This window comes from Seriola dumerili, unplaced genomic scaffold (assembly GCF_002260705.1).
Source record: "Seriola dumerili isolate Sdu_G_001 unplaced genomic scaffold, Sdu_1.0 BDQW01000079.1, whole genome shotgun sequence".
In the NCBI taxonomy this organism is placed as follows: domain Eukaryota; kingdom Metazoa; phylum Chordata; class Actinopteri; order Carangiformes; family Carangidae; genus Seriola; species Seriola dumerili.
Genome location: NW_019174334.1, coordinates 953,919 through 973,564, shown reverse-complemented (window position 1 = coordinate 973,564; position 19,646 = coordinate 953,919). Strand labels below are relative to the sequence as shown.

Here is a 19,646-nt window from a genome sequence, read left to right as displayed (position 1 = left end):
AGGGGTCACGACCTCCACTGGGGGCCCTGTGCTAGAGAAGCAGAGGGACAGGTGCAGGCTCATGATGTCAGAGGCCTTTCTCTGTTTCTCTCCCAACGTCTTATGATTCCCATGATCGCTACCGAAGCAACAAAAAGCTGGTGTGTGACGCCAGAGAAGAAGGCAGTGCACAAATCAGTGGCAATAATTCATCAACCATTGCCAAGTTTTTATTTTTTATTTTTTTATCATTAATATTGTGTTATGCACACAACTGTGACCAGTCTGCGCGGCTTCTAAGAAACCACAAAATAATGTTGACCAGATTCAGGATGCAGTGCGTGCTACAGGTGAATATTGCTGTACAAAGAGTACAAATAAATAACCAGTTCATAGAATTTGCATAATAAGATTTTCTCACCTTTACGTCTACACCAAAATACATCTGTCAGTTTAACGAAAAGTTTTGAAATCATTCGCATCACCAAACGTGCGGTACACATCTTTTTTCTAGCCGCAAGGGAAATTCTTGAAAGGCGCCAAACCATCATAAACATCATATTTGAGAATATTAATTTGAGAGTGCAGACAACTCAGACCTGAGCAGCAGAGTCTCTTTTGAGAAAATGGTGATACACACTGAGGACAATTGCTGTTTTTTTTTTTTAATAGACATTTTGCAAATATCATGCCACGCCAACTCATCCACACATTAGAGATTTCCTTTGAGTCTGTTTTGCAAGTGTGTCTCAACTAACAAACTGAAAACTGATACACAACCTCAGTTTCATGTATGAAAATGTAAAAGAAAACAAAATAACACACATGCATGCACTGTTTTACATTTAAAGACATGTTTAATGATAAGATGGAAGTAAAAGGAGAGGTGGCGTGTCACATGCAGTATTTCACAGAAAGGCACAATACGAGAAACAGCTCCTTTTATGCGCAGTAGATGTAAAGCAACACACCGCAAAATGACACTCATTTATCAGTGGGTCACAGGTGGGAAATGGGATAACTGAATTGAACATTTTCCAGTAACATTACTACTATAGACTTTAAACAGTATTCAACCGTTAATGCTTTCAAACCACACAATAGTTACTCAATTAATTGCACTTAATTGAAATGAACTGCTTGAATATATGTAAACGGTAAACACATTTAAGCTTCACACATTAGAAAGACAAAGGCCACCTCTTTATTTAATGAGCTACATTGTGTAGTATTCATATTATAATGCCATGATTACATATACCTGTAAAATGTAGTGAATATTCACTTTGTAAAATCATATAATTGTTGCTACGTTTAGACGTGTTGTTCATCTCATTCTCTTCATTTTCTTTTGGCCTCGATGGCCTTCATCAGCGGGACCCACTGAGACGCGCCCTGTCTCTTTGGTTTAGCCCGACTCACGCTCTGCCACATGCTGCCTTTCAAGTTGACGGGGCCGTCGTACTCGTCGGCCTCTGAGGTGATCTCCATCTTCTGGATGATGAGCTTCACGAGGTTGTGCTGCTTCTCGAGCAGGCTCGACATTTCTTTCATCCTGGAGGGGGGAACAACATCAGTTCCCGATAGCTCAGTGGGAGACTTTTATTTGAGTAGATTTCTAATCAAGCTTTTGGAGGATGATGATCCAGAGTGGAGCTTATCATCACATCTTTCTTTGACCTGGTCACAGGCTTTATTTATTTCTCTCCACTAGGGGCTGCTCATGCATCAAAAACAACTATTAAATTGTCCTTTACCACCTTGACTTTCCACACTGTTTACTGTGCACCATGCATGAGATCATGAACCATTTTCAGTTGCATACCTTATTGTAATTCATTGTATTTATTGTCTATAATCTCAAAGGTAATTCTGCTTGCATATAATCACCATGTGCACCGCTGTGTGTTTTACCTGGACTTCTGCTTTATGAGCTCAGTCTCTATCACAGTGGAGCTCTGTGATTTGGCCTGAAGACGTCTCCAGACTTCATCTGTTCCCTCAACACCTGAGATTAATTGCCTTATATAGTGCTGTAAAACAAAAAGTTGTTTAGGACAAATAACGGGAAAATATTTCACTGACATAAGTTGCAAAGACAAATGCGATATGTTGTGCGGTATATGTTTTTTTTACCCTGGAGCACTTGTGATTGGGGTAGATGGTTATGGAGGGTTTGTCAACTCGCTTCATGAACCAATAAGGCAGCTTATCTTCCAGAGCGGTGTGGAGGTCAATCTGGGGTCAATAAGTGAGATCTTCAGTCATATGTGAGATTTTCTAGAGACATCTTCTTCCTGTTGGACCTGAAAGTTCTACATTCTCAAGCCAAACGAATCTGTCACATTATCCACTTCTTGTAATAAATTGTAAAGGCTGCAATATAAAATAGGCGTAAAGCTTTAACAGGGTTTTGCTGCATATTTTGAATAGAAGTCTTTCATCATATTATCTGTGGAACCAAGTCTACATCTACTATCGTCCACTGTGCTTGTGTTTCAGATTCTTCTTTCTTGTTTGGTTGTCTGTCCGTCATGATGAATCACGGCAGAATGAGCAAGCACAGAGAAAGCGGGATAAAAGCTGTAACGTCCTCCATGTTTTTCAAAGGCAACATATATTCAAAAACTAGTCTAGGCACACACACAAGCTGGTTGCATACACACCTGCATGGCTATTCTTTTGAGGGCAGCGTTTCTTTGTACTTCGGCAATGTCTCCAACTGCTAAACCAATCTACACAGCCAAAGACAAATGAGAACCATCGAATAAATAAAATAATAGCATTTATATTTAAGTAGATGCCTGGGAGGAAATGAAAATGGCATCAAAGAGCTGACACTGATTTTCTTAATACCCTTTAAAAGCGATACACACATATGTTTAGCGGTAGAACCACCGTCTCTCAGGACATGCTTACCATCAGGTTCACCAGCAGTATTGGCATGAGCAGCACAAATTGCACAAAAATGAAGTAAGTCAGGAAACCAAAAGGAAGCTTATTGCTCAGGTAAGCGTCCAGGAAGTTATTCTGGTAGTTCAGTTCCCCGACCATCATCACGAAGGTCTGCATCACTGAGAGCGGCACACTCTCAAACTCTTTCTGAGGGGGAAAAACAGAAAGTCAGACGTACGACATTGTTAAATAATGTCCACTGTGTCCATATGCCCAGAAGACATGTCTCGCCTATGTTCCACATTTTTAATGTTTCAGTCAAGTCAGTGAATAGATTAAGTTAAGCACATATCATGCATAAACTATCTAACACACAAGACGTGTGCGACAACGTGGTTTTGCTTTCAGTGGAGACAGAACATTACGGTGAGGCTTAAAGATGGTGATGTCAGATGTTTATTTAGTCATTTGGTCAGTCTCGAAAAAAATAGATAGATAGATAGATAGATAGATAGACAGACAGACAGATAGATAGATGGATGACATATGTGTGACCTATAAGGGGATATATTATTATCACATATATGAAATTTATAACATATATGAAATATCCATAGTAAAATTTGTATATGTACATATATCAAAATATCTATGATGAATTAACATGTTGTGAGCATATATGTTAAGGATATATATTTAATTCATATATGCATGGCCCATGGAGGAGGATTTGGATTGGTTTTTGTGATCTTGTGGCGTCTACTTTGGATACGGTGAAACAGCTCCATCATCCCGTTAAAACTTCAAACTACAGATTGAAATAAAGAAAATATAACGTGTTTATTAGTGTGCTTTAGAGGTGGCTACTTGTCCAGACAGAGGCTGCTCATTTCCCCTGTATTCAGTCCTTGCGCTAAGCTAAGCTAAGCTAAGCTAAGCTAAGCTAAGCTAAATTAAGCTAAGCTAACTGGCAGCTGCCTGTAGCTTCATATTTACCGTACAAACATGAGAGTGGTATCTTTTTTCTTTTCCAACTGAAATGAATGGTTTGCTTAAAAAATGTGCTGAGCTCATTCACGCCAACAGAGGATAACGCCTTTTGTTATTAATGACAAATGGCCTTTTTTATCCACCAACAGTATAAAATCTTTCACTCTAGTTGGAAAAGATGACAGCAAGACAGCCAAAACAATACAAAACAGACTGCCGGTAATAAAATAAAGCCAGAAGCAGACAAGAAACATATTAATAAACAATGGAGTCATTTTGATTTGTGAAACCTTGGAAGCACTGCAGCCTCTTCAGCCCACTTCTCCTACCTGATTGAGCATCAAAGCATGGAACGCCAATCCGAATGCCAACATCAGGTAAATGAACAGCATTACAATACGGACCAGTGTCCTCAGGATCTCTCCAAACATCACAACATAGATGCCAACACCCTCAAACCTGAAGGAATAGGAGATTATACCAGTTACTGTGCTTTTGCGGCACGAAATAAACACATTGTATTGAAATGGGTGTCAGAGTGAACACTACCTCTGGAGATAAAGGAGAAACGCAACCCAGGAGTTTAAAACTGCCAGTGCCCCTGCCTGCCAATGTAAAGAACTCTCTACATTGAGCATGACGGGGATGATGAACAGAAGAGAGCAGATGGCTGAAAACCAGTCACACTGGTTGGAATAATCCTTTAAGTAATTCCAGCGCTTTTAAGTGACAAGAAAAGAAAAATTAGCAAAAATGCAAAAAAAATTCTCACGCAAATCCTCCTCGACCCGAGTTGCTGTATATTATTTAACATATACTGTCATGCGCCAGAGTTTCTGGTGCTATAATCAAAATGACTAAGGTAGTGTGTGGAGGGAGTTGACATCCAGTTATCCTGTAAATCTAAATCAGAGGGCGCTCATTCATCACACCCGATCACCAGTGTTGTCCACACATACCTGACACCGACCAGATTTATGAGCAATGTGCATTACGTGAGGTAATGACACTTGTGTAACGGTACCTGTTGTGATATCTGTAGCACTTCCTTCACTATGCAATACAAGTTCATGACCAATACCATCACCATGCAGAAGGACAGGAACAGACTTTGCTGTGAAATGACAAAATTGGGATTTAATTTACTACTAGTTATGGTGAGCCTTTGTCACTGCACTGTAAAGGGAACGTTCCGTAATTCTGATCACCACTGTCATTCGTACCTCTATGAAAGATATGGGCACCATTGTGATTGTGTGCTCGCCTGTTTCAGTGGTGTTCATAGTGGGCCTCAGAGCCACTATCAGGTGAGTCAGCGGCAGCAGGCCTAACAGGTACAAAAACATGTTGAGCACATGAGCCGTGCTCCCGTATGCAACCCTGCGGATTCAAACAAAGACGGAGATATCATAAGACTGATACTCAAAGCGAATAATGCATTGGTATTTTGGCATACTTCTTGCAATCTGATCTAAGCTATAAATCTCAGGGGTTAAATCACAATGGATACACACCACTTCATTGCCAGGTACTTTTTGCAGACGGGGTGGTTGAGGAGCTCGATGCGGTTGTACCGCACCATCGCCTGCAAAAGGAGTAAGGAGAGAAATAGTCCAGCGTTACTGGCATATTTTCTACAAGCAGGAAAGAAGAGGCTGACAGCTAAAGCCCATAAGATTTAAAAGTATGTGCATATCATTGTACTCCACAGGAATAATGTGGGATTACCTCAGCCTCAGAAACGTGCAATGAAGTATTTCTAATATTTGGTGGAAGATGACATTGTTTCTATCAAATATATCAAATAATACAGGCCCACTGTTAAAAGGTTGAAGATTAAAGATTAAAATTTGCATGCAGATTGAACCTAGTTTTGAACTAATTGTAGGATTAAAAAAAATGCACCATTCACATATTCACATATGAATTTACACGAGAAAAATGAGTTGCTTTTGAACTTTAGATTCATTAAGTGGTAACATTGCTTACATCTTCACCCTTTCAGCTGCCACTTTTCCAAATGGAAGAATGGCCAAAAACAACACTGCCTGTCACACACACAGTGCTCAGTAAATTATGAGGTGACATTGTGGCCATGCCTCTTCTTCCCATGAACCCGTCCCCCTGATGCATCCGCTGCTGACACTCAACAGCAGGGCATGCTAAGAGGTGTTGACCGAGGCGACCGACCGCGATGGGGGAAACTCATAAGGCATTTAGCAGCTTGTCCGTAAACATGTACACCTATAATGGCGAGAAACAACTTGGCTTCACAGCTTATTCCCACCTGGCCCGCCTTGGGGCTAAAGAAGGCAAGCTAGAAAGACTGAGCAAATAACGGACCTACACCCTTTGTCAATTTGACTCAAAGCATCCTTTGTTAATATATTTGTCATCAATACACAGCAAATTTGGTTGCCAACATTAACAAACAGGAATGATAAATCTGAGGACAAAATGAAGTAGGAATTTGGATTTGACAAAGCAATGAAGTCGTATTTTTTATTATCGGCTGTCAGAAGGTGTAACAGAGGGGCAGGGCTTGGGACAGCCACACCACTGCACCTCGCTAACCAGTGCAGGGAAAGTAAAACATCTTTTGTAGTTATCACTGTCACAGTAAAAGTAGATGGAGAAAAGTGTCACCACTCTCCCCTATAGATGATTGGATCAGCCAATACATATAAAATCTGAGCCCATGGTAACAAGAAGGTGAGTGGTTAAGTCTACAGAGCTTCATTAGGGGGCAATGCATGGCTATAATAAAACTTTACTACTTGCTAATCATGGTGGAGTATTTAAATTCATATTCTAGAAATAAAGTTTCTTACATTGAGAGCAGGTAGTGGCTGATACGTCATGGCCTTGTCGGTTAACTTCTTCGCTGTAAGGGGAGCCTGGAGCCATCGGAAATTATATTCAATCTACACCACATAAAGAAGAGCTCTTTTTTTTTGGCTGGCAGATACAGTACATTATACAATATGTATATATCGTAGGTGTGTTGTGATGTTTTGATTGAGTGAGTTGCAGCTGAATTACGTGGTAGTCGGGACTGTTGTGGTCATCATCAGATTCCCTAACACAGCGGTCCAATAGGTGCTATTGAGGAAAATGGAAAAACACATAGAGACACAGGGTATACAGTGTATGTAACAGGGAACGACAGAAAGAGATGAGTTATGATGAGTCCTGTGCACACAGATTATATGATATGAATGTTTTATTTTCTTCGCCAGTGGCAAACCTTGTAGGTCTCAGGCAGAAACTCAATCATGTCTAGAATGGGACATCGCTGGCTTCCTCCAGGTATGAACAGTCCCAAAGCCTCAGCACATCTGGAAGAAGAAATACACAAATGAGCCTTAAGACCACTTTGGTTGTGACTTTTTTTTTTTCAAAAAATAAATAAATCCTGGCAGGAATCCACACTACCTCTCCCAGAATTTGAAAGATGGTATGGTCACATTAAACCTAAAGCTGTATCTTTCCTCTACAGAACAGACACTTGTAATGATAATGTACCTGTCGCTGTCAATTACAGCATTGACCACGTCTTTCCTCCCGTTCTGCAGAGCTTCATGGAGGAACGATGTGTCGTTCTTGTTTAAGATGAGCTCTGCTCCCCGAGCCAGCATGACTTTGACTGCAGCCACGTGTCCCTCTTTTGCTGCGATGTGGAGTGCAGTGCTCTGGTATATCAACAGATAACAGGACACGGTACTCTGCATTAATATAGAACACTTATTCAATGCTTCTTGCAGTTATCAGAGCCCTGGTGTTCAACATTTTTCCTTTTTAACTTAACTAGTCATGAACTGCAAAAGTAAATTTTACGTAAAATGAATTATGGGGTTAGATAAAATAGAACTTTTTGAAATAATGGTAATTCATACCCCATCCTCATCGGTTTTATCCAGTAACTTGAGATTGGCTGACAGGAGAATGTCCATAGTTTGTGTGTATCCTTCAGATGCAGCATGGTGCAGACTGGTCCAGCCCTTATAATCACTGAAAACAAGCCATACCCAACTAACATCAGTCACATGTATGAGAACTGTATACAGATTTGAATCCTGCAAATTGCAAGTACTGCAGGGATTGCAAGTATAGCTAAACAGTACTTAGATGATAGCAGTGCACTTTTGAATGTATATGTGTTTTTCTTATGTATGTATGTGTTTTCTCTGTATGTGTGCGTTTGGATTTACCTGTGAAAGAGAGCTCCCTTGCTCAGCAGCAGCTGCACCACCTTGGTGTGACCCCCTCTTGAAGCCAAATGAAGTGGTGTCAGGCCTCGCTCATCACCTTCATTCAGCAAACGAGAGTCTTTGATGGACTCTAGTAATCGGTGACATGTATTGATGCGCCCATACCTTAAAGAGAAGACGGACAAGGAGAAGCATTAGGTTGTTGCAGAACATTTTTCTCAATGTTATGATGTGTTCATCTCTGAAACGGAAGAAGATTCTCGCTCAAGGCCAACAACACAGCGAGGTCAGAGGATGAGGGGGCAGTTAAGATTACAGTTCCTCTTGGAGAGTTTGCTTTAGGACACTTAAGATTGCTGCTACAGGGCTTGAACCTGTTGGGTTAAAAACGTTATGAGGAGTATTAGTGACCAAGTGTGCTGCAAGCCGCGAGAAGACATAAACAGAAGTGACATATTAGCTTGCACTATGATCTCTCTTCGTCTCCCAGCCTTTTAAGAAGGTCACCAGCACTTTGTGTGGGTGCGGTGGGACAGGTGGAGAAAGAGAATGAGGTGTCTACATGAGTCAAAGTATGATATCATAGCGTGGACTTCATTTGCACTCTAGCTCTAATGAAATGGGTGTACATGATGGAAAAAAAAAAAAAAAATCAATAACAATAATGTTGAATGTCCGCTCGTTTCGCACTATTAGCAACATTTCTTCACATGTGCCTCGCTAATTGAATTCTATTCTTGCGACAATTGCTTTAGGTCACTGTATAATAGGTGTGCCACGGCAATTCATCTTCAAAAAAAACAGGAGGAGAGCTTCTGAGTGCAGACATTTCTCACAGGATTAAAGCAGCAGATCGGTGAGGTAACAGTTTTAAACGCAGTTACATTGTTCATTTTTCATCGGATCGCTATTGTTCAATTACACAGATAAGCCTTGGCTTTAGGGAGATCGTAAGTCAAAGTCCTTTTACAGCCATTTTTGATTCATGTTTTATACTCGTGTGATATCATTGATCAGTGCACAACACTTGCCGCAGAGTAACTAGAAGAAGAACGTCTAAAGCTGCATGTCAAACTGGAACAAAGTTATTTTCAAAATCAAATTATGAATACTGTAATGTAGAAAGTAATGGCTCCAGAGTGTGAACAGTAATACAGTTGGGATATATTGGGAAACATTGTTGTGGGTGTGAATATTAGAGTTTGTGCAAACTGAATGCTGTAGCTTTGAAATAATGTAACAAATATCAAAATAATTTCAAGGTGGTTAGATAACTCAGCTGAACCCCCTCGTTGGCTGCAGCTGGCGTGGGAGCTATGAGACCCGTATAGTCTGGGTGAATGATGCCGTCTCCAGTGGCTTTAGATAAATCTCTTTATAGTAGAAGCATCATTATACATAGCTTGGCCAGAATCTGGAAGAAAAAGATACATTTCAGTAACAGGTTGCTCTCGTTCCTGTTGTCGATTCCACCATCCCAGCTTGATGATGGATTCTTACGTTTGACAAACTTGGGTTTTCACACAACTAGTGACCCTTACCCTGACTGGAACTTTTGCCACGTTTGCTCAGTTGCAAGAAAAGTGTGAACTCCCTTCCCGATTTCTGCAATTCATGTGCACACCCACTTACCTTCTACTGAAAGTGTTTCGCCCTCAGCCTCTATAGGTGCCTTCTCTAAAATGTGAGTCCTGACAGAGAGGTGTCACATTTTAACGATTCATTACAACCTGCCTAACCCACCTCTATGACAGCCATCAAAACTGCATGGGAAAATAAATGAGCTTGGGATGCGGATCCCTGACGGGACCTGGGTAGAGTGCCTTAAAGAGATTAATGCTTGCTCTAGGTGTTGCCGCATTCAGTTTTGGGTTATGCACAGACCGCACTGTTTAAAATCAAAGCTTCACAAGATATTTCCAGACATCTCCTTCACAGTTTGATGAATATAGACAGATACTGGACACAAAATTGTTAAGACATTGAACACATTGAACCTGATCCTGTCTTAATTGCACCGGGAGCTTTGGATTCCACAAAAAAAAAAAAAAAGCACAGCAGCAACCTCTCTCCTATGGTCTGATTAGAACTCAAAAATTAAGTTTGACATTCTGGCAGAAGAAGGAAGTTCCCAAATGAATCAACCAATACACTTCATCTGGAAAGATTAAGATTCTCTCAGAAGAATCGTAATTCAGAAAGATCTGCCCCCCTGTCGGTTACCTAAGAAACAAACCATAGTGGAAAATCCGCATGTGATTGACCGTCTTTGACTGACTTTTTTCTTCTATCACAACCTTTATTGTCATATACTACATATTAAACAGGAAAGGAGAATGGGAGGGTGTATGTGTTTTTTTTTAGGTTGGATATTATCGGTTGTATTCTCTTGGTTTCTTTTTCTTAAATGAAAATGTTCTTGACCTACATCCAGCTATCCATCTATCTATCTATACATACATACATATATTATACATATATATATACATACATACATAAATAATATAAAAGGGATAGTGCAATAGTGTATATACACTGCATCACTGCAGTGTCAAAAGCATTGCTGTTACTTCTTTGATCGAATTTGCAAAGTTTAAGCAACTTTGAGTGAAAATCAGGTCAAATCAGTATTGTTTATTTCAGTGGTATGGAATGTCATGCCCTCGGGGACCAATCAAACTCACTGAGCAGCAAAGTGCAAGGCGGACTTCTTGTCCTTGGACTTGCATGCGAGGCCGACCTGTCCCGCGAGGCCCAGCATGTTCTTCACTGAGTCGTGGATGCCCAGTCTGCAAGCGTAGTGTAGCGGGGTGCATCCCTCATTGTCCTCACAGCTCAGCAATGCCTTCACATTGTTGTGCTAAAGTTTGACACATTATAAACACATTGTATTGGTACAATATAATGCATATTGTACAGTAACAAGTGTATTAAATAATGCACAGATGCAAAAGACTTGAGTATGCTGCGACAGTCATGCACCATAAATGTCACATATTACATAGCCTCTACCACGGCTACAGCTATATAAAACCATCACACCCACACACACATATACTCATATTATATAAATAATAATGCACTGTAATAATACTTGTACTTAAATACAGAGAGCTCACATTCACACACTCTCTGTAAACAACCATTAAATGTAAATGTATCAGCCCTCCACTGTGGCTCATTTTGAAGGCTTTGACATTATTCTAGTTTAAGGTGAAGCTTACAGTGCTTTAAAGTACTATCATCTGGCTTAGTGAGAGGGTAATGAAACTCATCAGCTGGCCTTGAATACATGCAGCTAAGGCTCAAGGCAAATTGATTAAGGACAGTATAGTAATTATATTCCAATCTCTTCATGATATGTTTGCCTAAGCAGCATAATACAGTGCATGTGATGAGCTACAAACAGACTACATTGATTGACAGTACCTGCAGTACTCCCTCTGGGAGGTTTTTCAGACCCTTGGGCTGCAGGATGGCCAGGTGCAGGAAGTTACAGCCGCACCCGTCTTTCACATTCACATTTGCCCCTGAAATGATATTAACATATGCATGAGCGTGCACGGCCGACGTTATCAGGCATTCTTACAAATTACATGAGCATTGCTTGTGGTGAAATACAATACCGCAGCTCACCTTTTGACAGCAGCAGAGACACAGTTCTCCACGCTCCACAGGTCGTAGCCAGCAGCAAAGGAGAGTTTCCCTTACAATCAATGCTGTTTAGGTCTGCACCCTGAGTAGAGAATGTACTAAAGGCTTAATATTAACTCATCAACTACCACAATAATTTCAACACACATTGCTGTAAGTATTGAAAATAAATGAGAAAATGAATCAAAGAGAAAATGAATTTAAACGTGATTATATTAAGTTTTGCACAGCTTAATGTCAGATATGTAGAGTACAGATAATGAAAAGAAATGGACCTTAGATACAAACAAGAGTTGAACAAAATAACAGTTTAATCTTATTTATCCTTGTCATGGTTATAATACTAGGACTAAATAGCTCTTCCCTGCAATACAAAAACAATGCTGTGTCTTTATTTCTTTTACATGAAAGAAGATGGCTGATATTTTTTTTGATCTGTGACCCACAGTTTTAGCGTCACATTACCATATATGTGGTCGTAAAGGGCATATTTAAGACCCTTTTACAAGATTCTCTTTTTAAATCGAGTCCAGTGGAAAGAAAAAAAAGTCAGCCTCGCTTTATTCATACCAAACATTTAACGTTAGCTTAGTTAGCTAGCTAGCTGCAGCTGATCGCATCTGCTGGCAATAGTTGTCGTTTCAACCCAACAAAACTGACAGCAGCAGGCTAGAAATGAGAAGCTGCTTTTGTCAACCTCTGTCTGAAATCAAGAACATACAGTACCTAACAATTTCAAGGGGTGAATCCACTCTCAGTGTGTAAGTTTGTTTCCTGTTGCAGCCTTTTTTTTTAAAAGTATGAGTTGACACAAAATAAACTCAGACTACAGTTTTGCCCTAGCAACACAGTTCTGTTTAAAAGGTCTACAGAGAGCGACAGATGGCCTACAAGCAATGGGTAGCGCTATCAACCTTTATCTAGCCGTGCGGTGTGTTTCAAATGGCAAATATTGCTCAGTGGTGAGAACACACATAGTAAAGTGGCAGAATGAGGAGATCACTAAATGACCAAAGAGAGGAGAAGGAAGTCCTCGGCACAGATGCAAAGGTTGTTGATTAGCCCTTTAATTTGCACAGTTGCAGTATTTATGCAGTTTTCCTATCTTTGATTCAAGTTCTTTCACTTAAAGCAAAAGATTAATAACGCAGCCCGTGATATTGAAGCTGGGATTGTCCTGTGCACAACAGCTGTAGGGTATGTTCGTGTGTATTTGGGTGTGTGTGTGTGCCTTATTTACCAAAGAAATGAGGTACTCTGCCAGCTCTGTGTGGTCAAATACTGTAGCCCTGGAAAAGTAAACACAGTTGTCGTAAACCAGCCACACAACACACGACATTGTGAGTCAAGGTCTTACTAATGCTGTCAGATGTCAAACGAGGTCGATACCATTCTAATTCTGCTTTGTCCGAGTGTGATATAACGACCAGATTTCCCTTTGTGGTTACATCTTTTATCTCCAGGAAAGTAATGGTCCACTTCAATATCGGACTTTAATAACTATAGTTCCTGGTATTCTGGTCACATTCTGCATCAGCACAGACTTAAGTAGAGTAAAGATGATTTCCACGACTGAAATCTGCTTTGTCTGTGGAAAGAAGGGAGCATTGCTGTTGTGTTTTCGCTGTCATGGATGAGACTCACCAGTTTGTTAGGGGTATTTTGCGGCACATTACTATAAGAATAAAAATAAAAATGTAGGACTTTTGTTTCCAAATTTAAAAAAGGAAGCAAACAGCATTACACATGCTCACACGCAATGATCTACCTCCCCCTCCCTTTATCCTTGCATCAAGTCTTACTCTGCTGCTGCCTGTGCCAGCACAAACAGCTTTTAGATAAAATCAATGTAGGAAGCAGATCTTTATTATCATTCTTATTGTCCCCAATTAAAGCTCATTATTCTGCTAGCCATGCCCAAGGTTTTTATATCGATGTTCCTCTTGTTTGTCAGTATTATAGTGCTGATATTATGCAGATGCATTGATCTTTCCACAACACGAGCAAGCCGTTGAGACAGCAGCCACAATTTTTACACATCTACATACAGTAAAAGCAGTGGCACCACACAGTGGTTTAGTATTTGTACTTGATGTTGTGGCGATACAGTAATAGTTTTGGGAGATATGCTTATTTGGTTTCTTGTGAAGAAGATGACCAACATATGCTACAGCCGGCAGCTGGTTAGCTTAGCTTAGCATAAAGACTGGAACCAAGGGGAAACAGCTAGCCTGGCTGTCTGCACAGGTAACATATAAAATATCCATCCATCCATGCATTATCTATAAAGCTTATCCTTGTAGGGTCATGGGGGGGCTGGAGCATGCAAACTCCAGACAGAAAGGCCCCAGGCCCAGTGTTTGAACCCAGAACCTTCTTGCTGTGAGGCGACAGTGCTCATATACAGTAAAATATAATGAACAACATATATATATATATATATATATATATAAAATTGTAAAATTAAAAAAATGAAGTTTTACAGGTAATTATCTACCAAAGTTATATAAATTAGAATGATTTACAATGGTTGGCAGCCTCACAATAATGACTCTTGATGACATCTTTATAGATGTAGTCCAACACGTAACAACCCATGGTTCTGATCTAACTCTCAAGCAAATAAGAATATTTCCTAACATGTCAGACTGTTCCTTTAAGTCCTGAATGTTGAGCTCAAAGTTCAGGTGTAAGTATAGGGATAGGTCAAGCCCACCTGTGTAGAGGGGTCTGACACGCCCCGTCAGTCAGGTTGATGATGTCCTCCACTTGGTCGAAGGAGGAGAGTATCAGTTTGACAACCTCAGTAGCACCCTGGGTGCAGGCCAGATGTAGCGGTGTGGACCTGTCATTCTGGACAGAAACAAACACGAGCGCATTATGTGTAATGAATTATGAATATTCACAAGCTCTTCAACCATGTTTTTGTCTGTTCTATGCAAAGACATAGTGACATACTGTGTTAGACAGAGCAGAACATAAACACACATACATATACACACAGACACACACACACAGAAATTAGTATGCACACAGGCTCTCACATGTACACTTCCCCAGTGTAACATTAGCAAAGTATCTCCCAGACTTGCTGGCTGAACACTGGGGGCTGTAACACAAGCTTTTAATGAGATAACCGGGACTGGCAGGAGGAGACTAGTGATCGCTCCACTCAGCTCCACAGTTTAAATGGAGGTAATTTGTATCAATTTAGCCAACCGATGCTATTACTGCACTCACTATTCCTGCTGTAGCTCTGGCCACTAGCCCAGGGTTAGGCATGAGTATCACTCCCAGATGGGCATGATAAGACTGACATGCCCTAACAGTACAAACACTGATACCCTATGCCAGGGAAATGCTTTACAGGTGTAGGCAAATGAGATCGAGATTTAAAAACAATGCAAATCTGACAAAGCGTAGTATGGACAGATAAAAGGTGAACAGCAGCATTTGTAATCTGTAGCTCCCAGCTGTTAATACGTTTATGACTATGTGATGGAGAGGCGGAGCGGTATGAAAAACAGCCGGCGCTTTGACAACCAAATGAATGTGTGCCCTTCTCGACTGCCATTTTGAAGGATTACGAGAAGTGCAGATTTAAGTGAAAACCAACATCGAGACTTAACATGTACAGTTTTTTTTTTTTTTGTTTGTTTTGTGCCGTCAGTACCTGTTGCTGGTCAACTTTGGCCCCGGTAGCAATGCAGAGGCAGATGGCTTCGATGTTCCCGCCACGAACGGCCAGATGGAGGGGACTGCTTCTGGACTTGTCTAAGTAGTTGATGTGGGCTGCAGCTGAGTGGCCTAACTCCTCCCCTGCAGAGAATAAATAAGCTGTTTCTGACTTGTGAATAATATACTGAAGTCATGTTCAAGGCTCATAATGAAGGTTTCTTAGTTAATGCTTGTTGGTATAAGCTTATTTGTTTTTAATGCTGGAAAGCAATAAAGGACTCCATCTTCTACCTTCCTTCTTTGACTTTAATATTTACGTTTTTTTGCTTTCTTTTGTGACAGGAAGTGATGAGTAATTGTGTTCATTCATGGTGGGCTGTCTGTGTAAATTCCCAAACAGCACAAGAACCCATTAATTTCCTTGCTGAGCAATCACGGAAATATCATAAATATTTTGTGCTCAGACTAAACCTTTCTACAACGACACAAGATTTACCAAGCAGACCTCCCACTGTGGATAAACACACTGTCAGTCTGTGGCATCTGGCCTGTGGACAAAGTAGCACGAACATTTTTCTACTAAATGTCTCTGGGGGCTGAGGTGAACTCTCTTGTTATCTATCAGCTTAATGTGCTGTTTGGCCTTGTGAAAACTTTTTCATTATTGTCAGCACTTTCAATTTTTGATGATAGATCATTCCTTTCGTCATACCGGCCTTCAGGATCACTTCCATTGCTTTCTTTGCACCCGCGAAGGCAGCTGCATGGATGGCAAAATGGCCGAGCTTGTTCTGCTGGCACAGCCGCGCTCCATGCTTTATCTTTGACGGATTGGAGAATGGATGGAGAGGAAGACAAACAGAGACAATTCTTTGTCAGAGACAAAGCTGCAGTGGTCCGGCTGTCAGTTTAAAGCAAAGCTACGTAATCTGTTCTGCACAGATGGACAGTTAACCTTTACAGGAATGTGCAGGTACACACTACGACTGAAAGAAATACATGAGCCTGAAAAGTTTGTACGTACCAATATGCTGAGAGCCTCACAGTTATTGATAGAACAGGCCAGTATCACCGGTGTGTTCCCAAGGTCTCCCTCCAGGTTACAGTCTGTGGCACTGTAAGACACCAGCAGCTGCAGGAGGCAGAGAGGAAAACTTAGCAGCGAGCTCCAGCCTGTCCTTGCAGGCCTTCAACTCTGCTTCCTTCACACCTGCATCCTTTATCTTCCACCATACTGCAACTATGTCAGTTTGTGGACAGCAGCCAGACGCTATGGGGATGACATAACAAGGTCTTTCCAAGTAGAGCGTTGAGTCAGGTTTTGTCGGCTATGTAAACAGTTGTCAGATGACTTAAGACTGCAGTGGCTGCGCAAGTGACAAGTTCATTTAGTATAAAAGATGATATGAAGATTTTTAGCCTACCTTCTTTCTCCTAAATATGAAGTTGGGATAAGGAAAAAAAAAATGTAACACTGCATAATGCTACCTTTTGGCATAATGGGTCTATTAGAGCAACTAAACCACGGTTTGAGAAAGTATGTTAGCTAGTGGGGAAAAAAGTAGTAAAAGCCATGATATTATCAATATCACAATGTAAACTACTCATTTATTGAAAACAAATGAAAATTATATTCTATCAAAGCTGTTTCCTTTGGAGCTTCCTTCGGACCCTCCCTTTCATAAAAACTGCATTAACACACTTTCCCAATAACTAAGAATATTACATTTATAGTAAACATAAAATGACAAAAATTGCATTGAAAGTGAAAAATATCAATATATCAAACAAAATATAAATGCAGCATGAGATTGGTTGTTTTCAGTGCTGTTGCCATGAAATCAACAAATAAAAAAGCACTACTGTGTCATCAATATCTATGCATTAAGCTGTGTAAGTGTACTATGTATATTTAGTTATCTTAAAATATTGAAATATTTGAGGTGTGTGATTTGGGATTTGAATAAATCTAGCACCTTTTCAGTGACATTGCTTTGAGAAAACACAAGAACGAGGAAACACACTCGATTTGAGTTGTTATTTCAGTTGGGCACTTTCCGCCTGCTCACCTCCACCAGGCTGTTGTGGCCGCAGTTGACAGCCAGGTGCAGAGGGGACAGGAGGGCCGCGTTGAGGATGTTGGGGTCGGCCCCCAGGTCCATAAGATTCCTGCAGCTCTCTGCCTTGTTCTTCTTCACTGCCCAGTGTAAGGGCACATTGCCCTGCTCATCACAGCTGTTCAGCTCTGAAAGGACATGAGAACACATGCAAATACACACACATGCAAAAAGATAAAGAGGCATGTACTGCCACCTCCTATATAGATACAATACATAAAAATCAAACACGCTGTTCCATAGAATAACTTAAAGACAGAATTATGGTGATTAACAAAACACATACTTTACCTGTGCTAGAGTGCATCTCATGATCGATGACTGAGGTATGCTTACCCTGTGAGTCTATGACAGTGGTGATGAATTGGATGAGGGTGACGTGGCCGCCTGCGGCGGCATGATGGAGGGGACTGGCTCCGTATTCATCTTTCTCGCTCAGGACCTCTGGGCTCTTCCTCACCAGGTTCTCCAGGAGAGCTAGGTCACCCCTCTCGGTCAACTAGATGGCCATATAGAATATAATAGGAGGGAGAAGAGAAGAGGTCTATCCATGACTTTTTTTTTATTTTTTATTTTTTTATTTCACCACAGATTATGTGATAGTAAGAATAACACTTGTAAATGATGAACAGGCATTAAGAATCACCCTTGTGTGGTTTCTGCTGTGATAGTTGAAATATGATATGACAGATCTTCACTGGCCATTAGCCATTTTTTAAATTTCAGTTTTAAGCAAATACTGCAACTCACGTAACATTATTACACAATACTAGAGCTGTCGTCAGGTCAGCTCTTCACAATGACTTTCTTTAAGGTTACACGGGGAGATTAGATGGGCTGTTACATAATCACTCCTCATATTGTAAATACTTGTAGAGAAAGGAAATCACTTCTTAAAATGCCTTTTGTGCACATTTGTGGTTTGTCATACATACATTTCTTTGTATACGTTTGTTTTACATATAGTTTGGTGTCAGCTTCACCTCGAATACATTTAGGCTTGCCAGGGCTGGATCCTCATCTTCTATCACATATGTATAACAGCTGGTCTGTCGGGCCACCTCCCTGCTGAAGTTCATCACTTAGGAGACTCTCAGTAGAGACGAGCCCTCACGAAGAGTGACGGCAATGGCACGTTTCTAGACATAACCACATACACACATGACTGTATGAAATGCAACGGAAAAATGCAGAAATGGAAAACAAATCCACCATCGTTTCAATCAAGTCATACGACTGAGCACATAAAACCTGCTTTACAAGCCAGAAAAACATAGTGTGTTATGTGACGGAGAGGACAGATAACGCCTTAAGCCAGATCCTCTTGCCATGAGGGGATACGGGCACAGATGACTTTGTCTTTACCCAGAAGGGCATTCAGATCCGCCGAGTGTTTGGAGGTTGAAGCCCTTCTGTTGAAGAAAGCAATTATGTTCTTCACAGCTGGGGGGAAGGGGGGCTGCTTGTTTGAATCAGTCCCAGGTGTCCTTGCGTGATCCTGGGTGAGCAAGATTGAGAAAGACCTTGTAACTGTATTGTATGATGATCCTCAGTCACATCAAAAGGCCAAACAGCAAATGACTTTTTTGGTGGGCAATTTACTATGGAGAATTCTCATTGGAACCCCCCCCCGACCTTATGCAGAATCATTCCTTTAGTGTATACTGTGACTGACCGAAGTAGTTTCTCAGGTCAAAGCAGCGGCAAAGTTTTATCTTTTGTGGATAGGAATCATTTTGAGGAAATTATGTAAATTAATTTTGCATTTCTGTACAGCTATGTTCAAACATTTAAGCAATATCACATGGGTCAGTTCACCTGGACGGAGGTTCCAAACAGGCCTTTACCGGCTCTTTTAAGGTGAACAGAATGACTCACTCCTGAGATTCATCATTAACTCTAAGAATCAATCAGTTCACTTCTCTTCAGGCTGCTGTACAGATTAGTGATGGATTGTTCTGACCAGTAAATGAAGAAAAAGAACCACAAACTAAAAACTGTAGCTATTACTAGAACCTGTGGTCTGGAGGTGTTTGCACCAGATATGACATAGGTACACATATACAGTACATGTATGTAGACTTTTGTTACAGATGTAGAAGTTCTGCTGAAGAAGACTCGA

The 19,646-nt window shown here is 40.7% G+C and overlaps 1 protein-coding gene across 1 annotated transcript; it reads right to left on the bottom strand.

Moving 5' to 3' along the window:
* Positions 1-1,210: 1,210 nt before the first annotated feature.
* trpa1 (transient receptor potential cation channel subfamily A member 1) lies at positions 1,211-18,603 on the bottom strand. Its single transcript, XM_022744330.1, has 27 exons — positions 18,508-18,603; positions 17,816-18,023; positions 17,477-17,652; positions 16,432-16,539; positions 16,120-16,228; positions 15,403-15,548; positions 14,446-14,582; positions 12,970-13,018; positions 11,712-11,811; positions 11,505-11,605; positions 10,760-10,935; positions 8,076-8,240; positions 7,761-7,875; positions 7,390-7,556; positions 7,112-7,202; positions 6,907-6,966; positions 6,696-6,788; positions 5,379-5,449; positions 5,088-5,244; positions 4,889-4,978; positions 4,414-4,583; positions 4,194-4,323; positions 2,899-3,081; positions 2,646-2,714; positions 2,116-2,217; positions 1,894-2,012; positions 1,211-1,534 (listed from the first exon to the last, which is right to left on the bottom strand). Exons 1-27 carry the CDS (start codon positions 18,601-18,603, stop codon positions 1,321-1,323), a joined length of 3,402 nt encoding a protein of 1,133 aa, XP_022600051.1. The 3' UTR covers positions 1,211-1,320.
* Between the last annotated feature and the right edge of the window lie 1,043 nt (positions 18,604-19,646).

Bases quoted from the DNA above. Each gene is read 5' to 3' on its own strand.
- trpa1 (XM_022744330.1), bottom strand. From the start codon at position 18,603: ATGAACTTCAGCAGGGAGGTGGCCCGACAGACCAGCTGTTATACATAT. The intron at 7,876-8,075 runs GTAAATCCAAAC...GCTTGTTTTCAG, and splicing joins AAGGGAGCTCTCTTTCACAG to TGATTATAAGGGCTGGACCA. The intron at 4,324-4,413 runs GTAGTGTTCACT...CTATTCCTTCAG, and splicing joins TTTCTCCTTTATCTCCAGAG to GTTTGAGGGTGTTGGCATCT.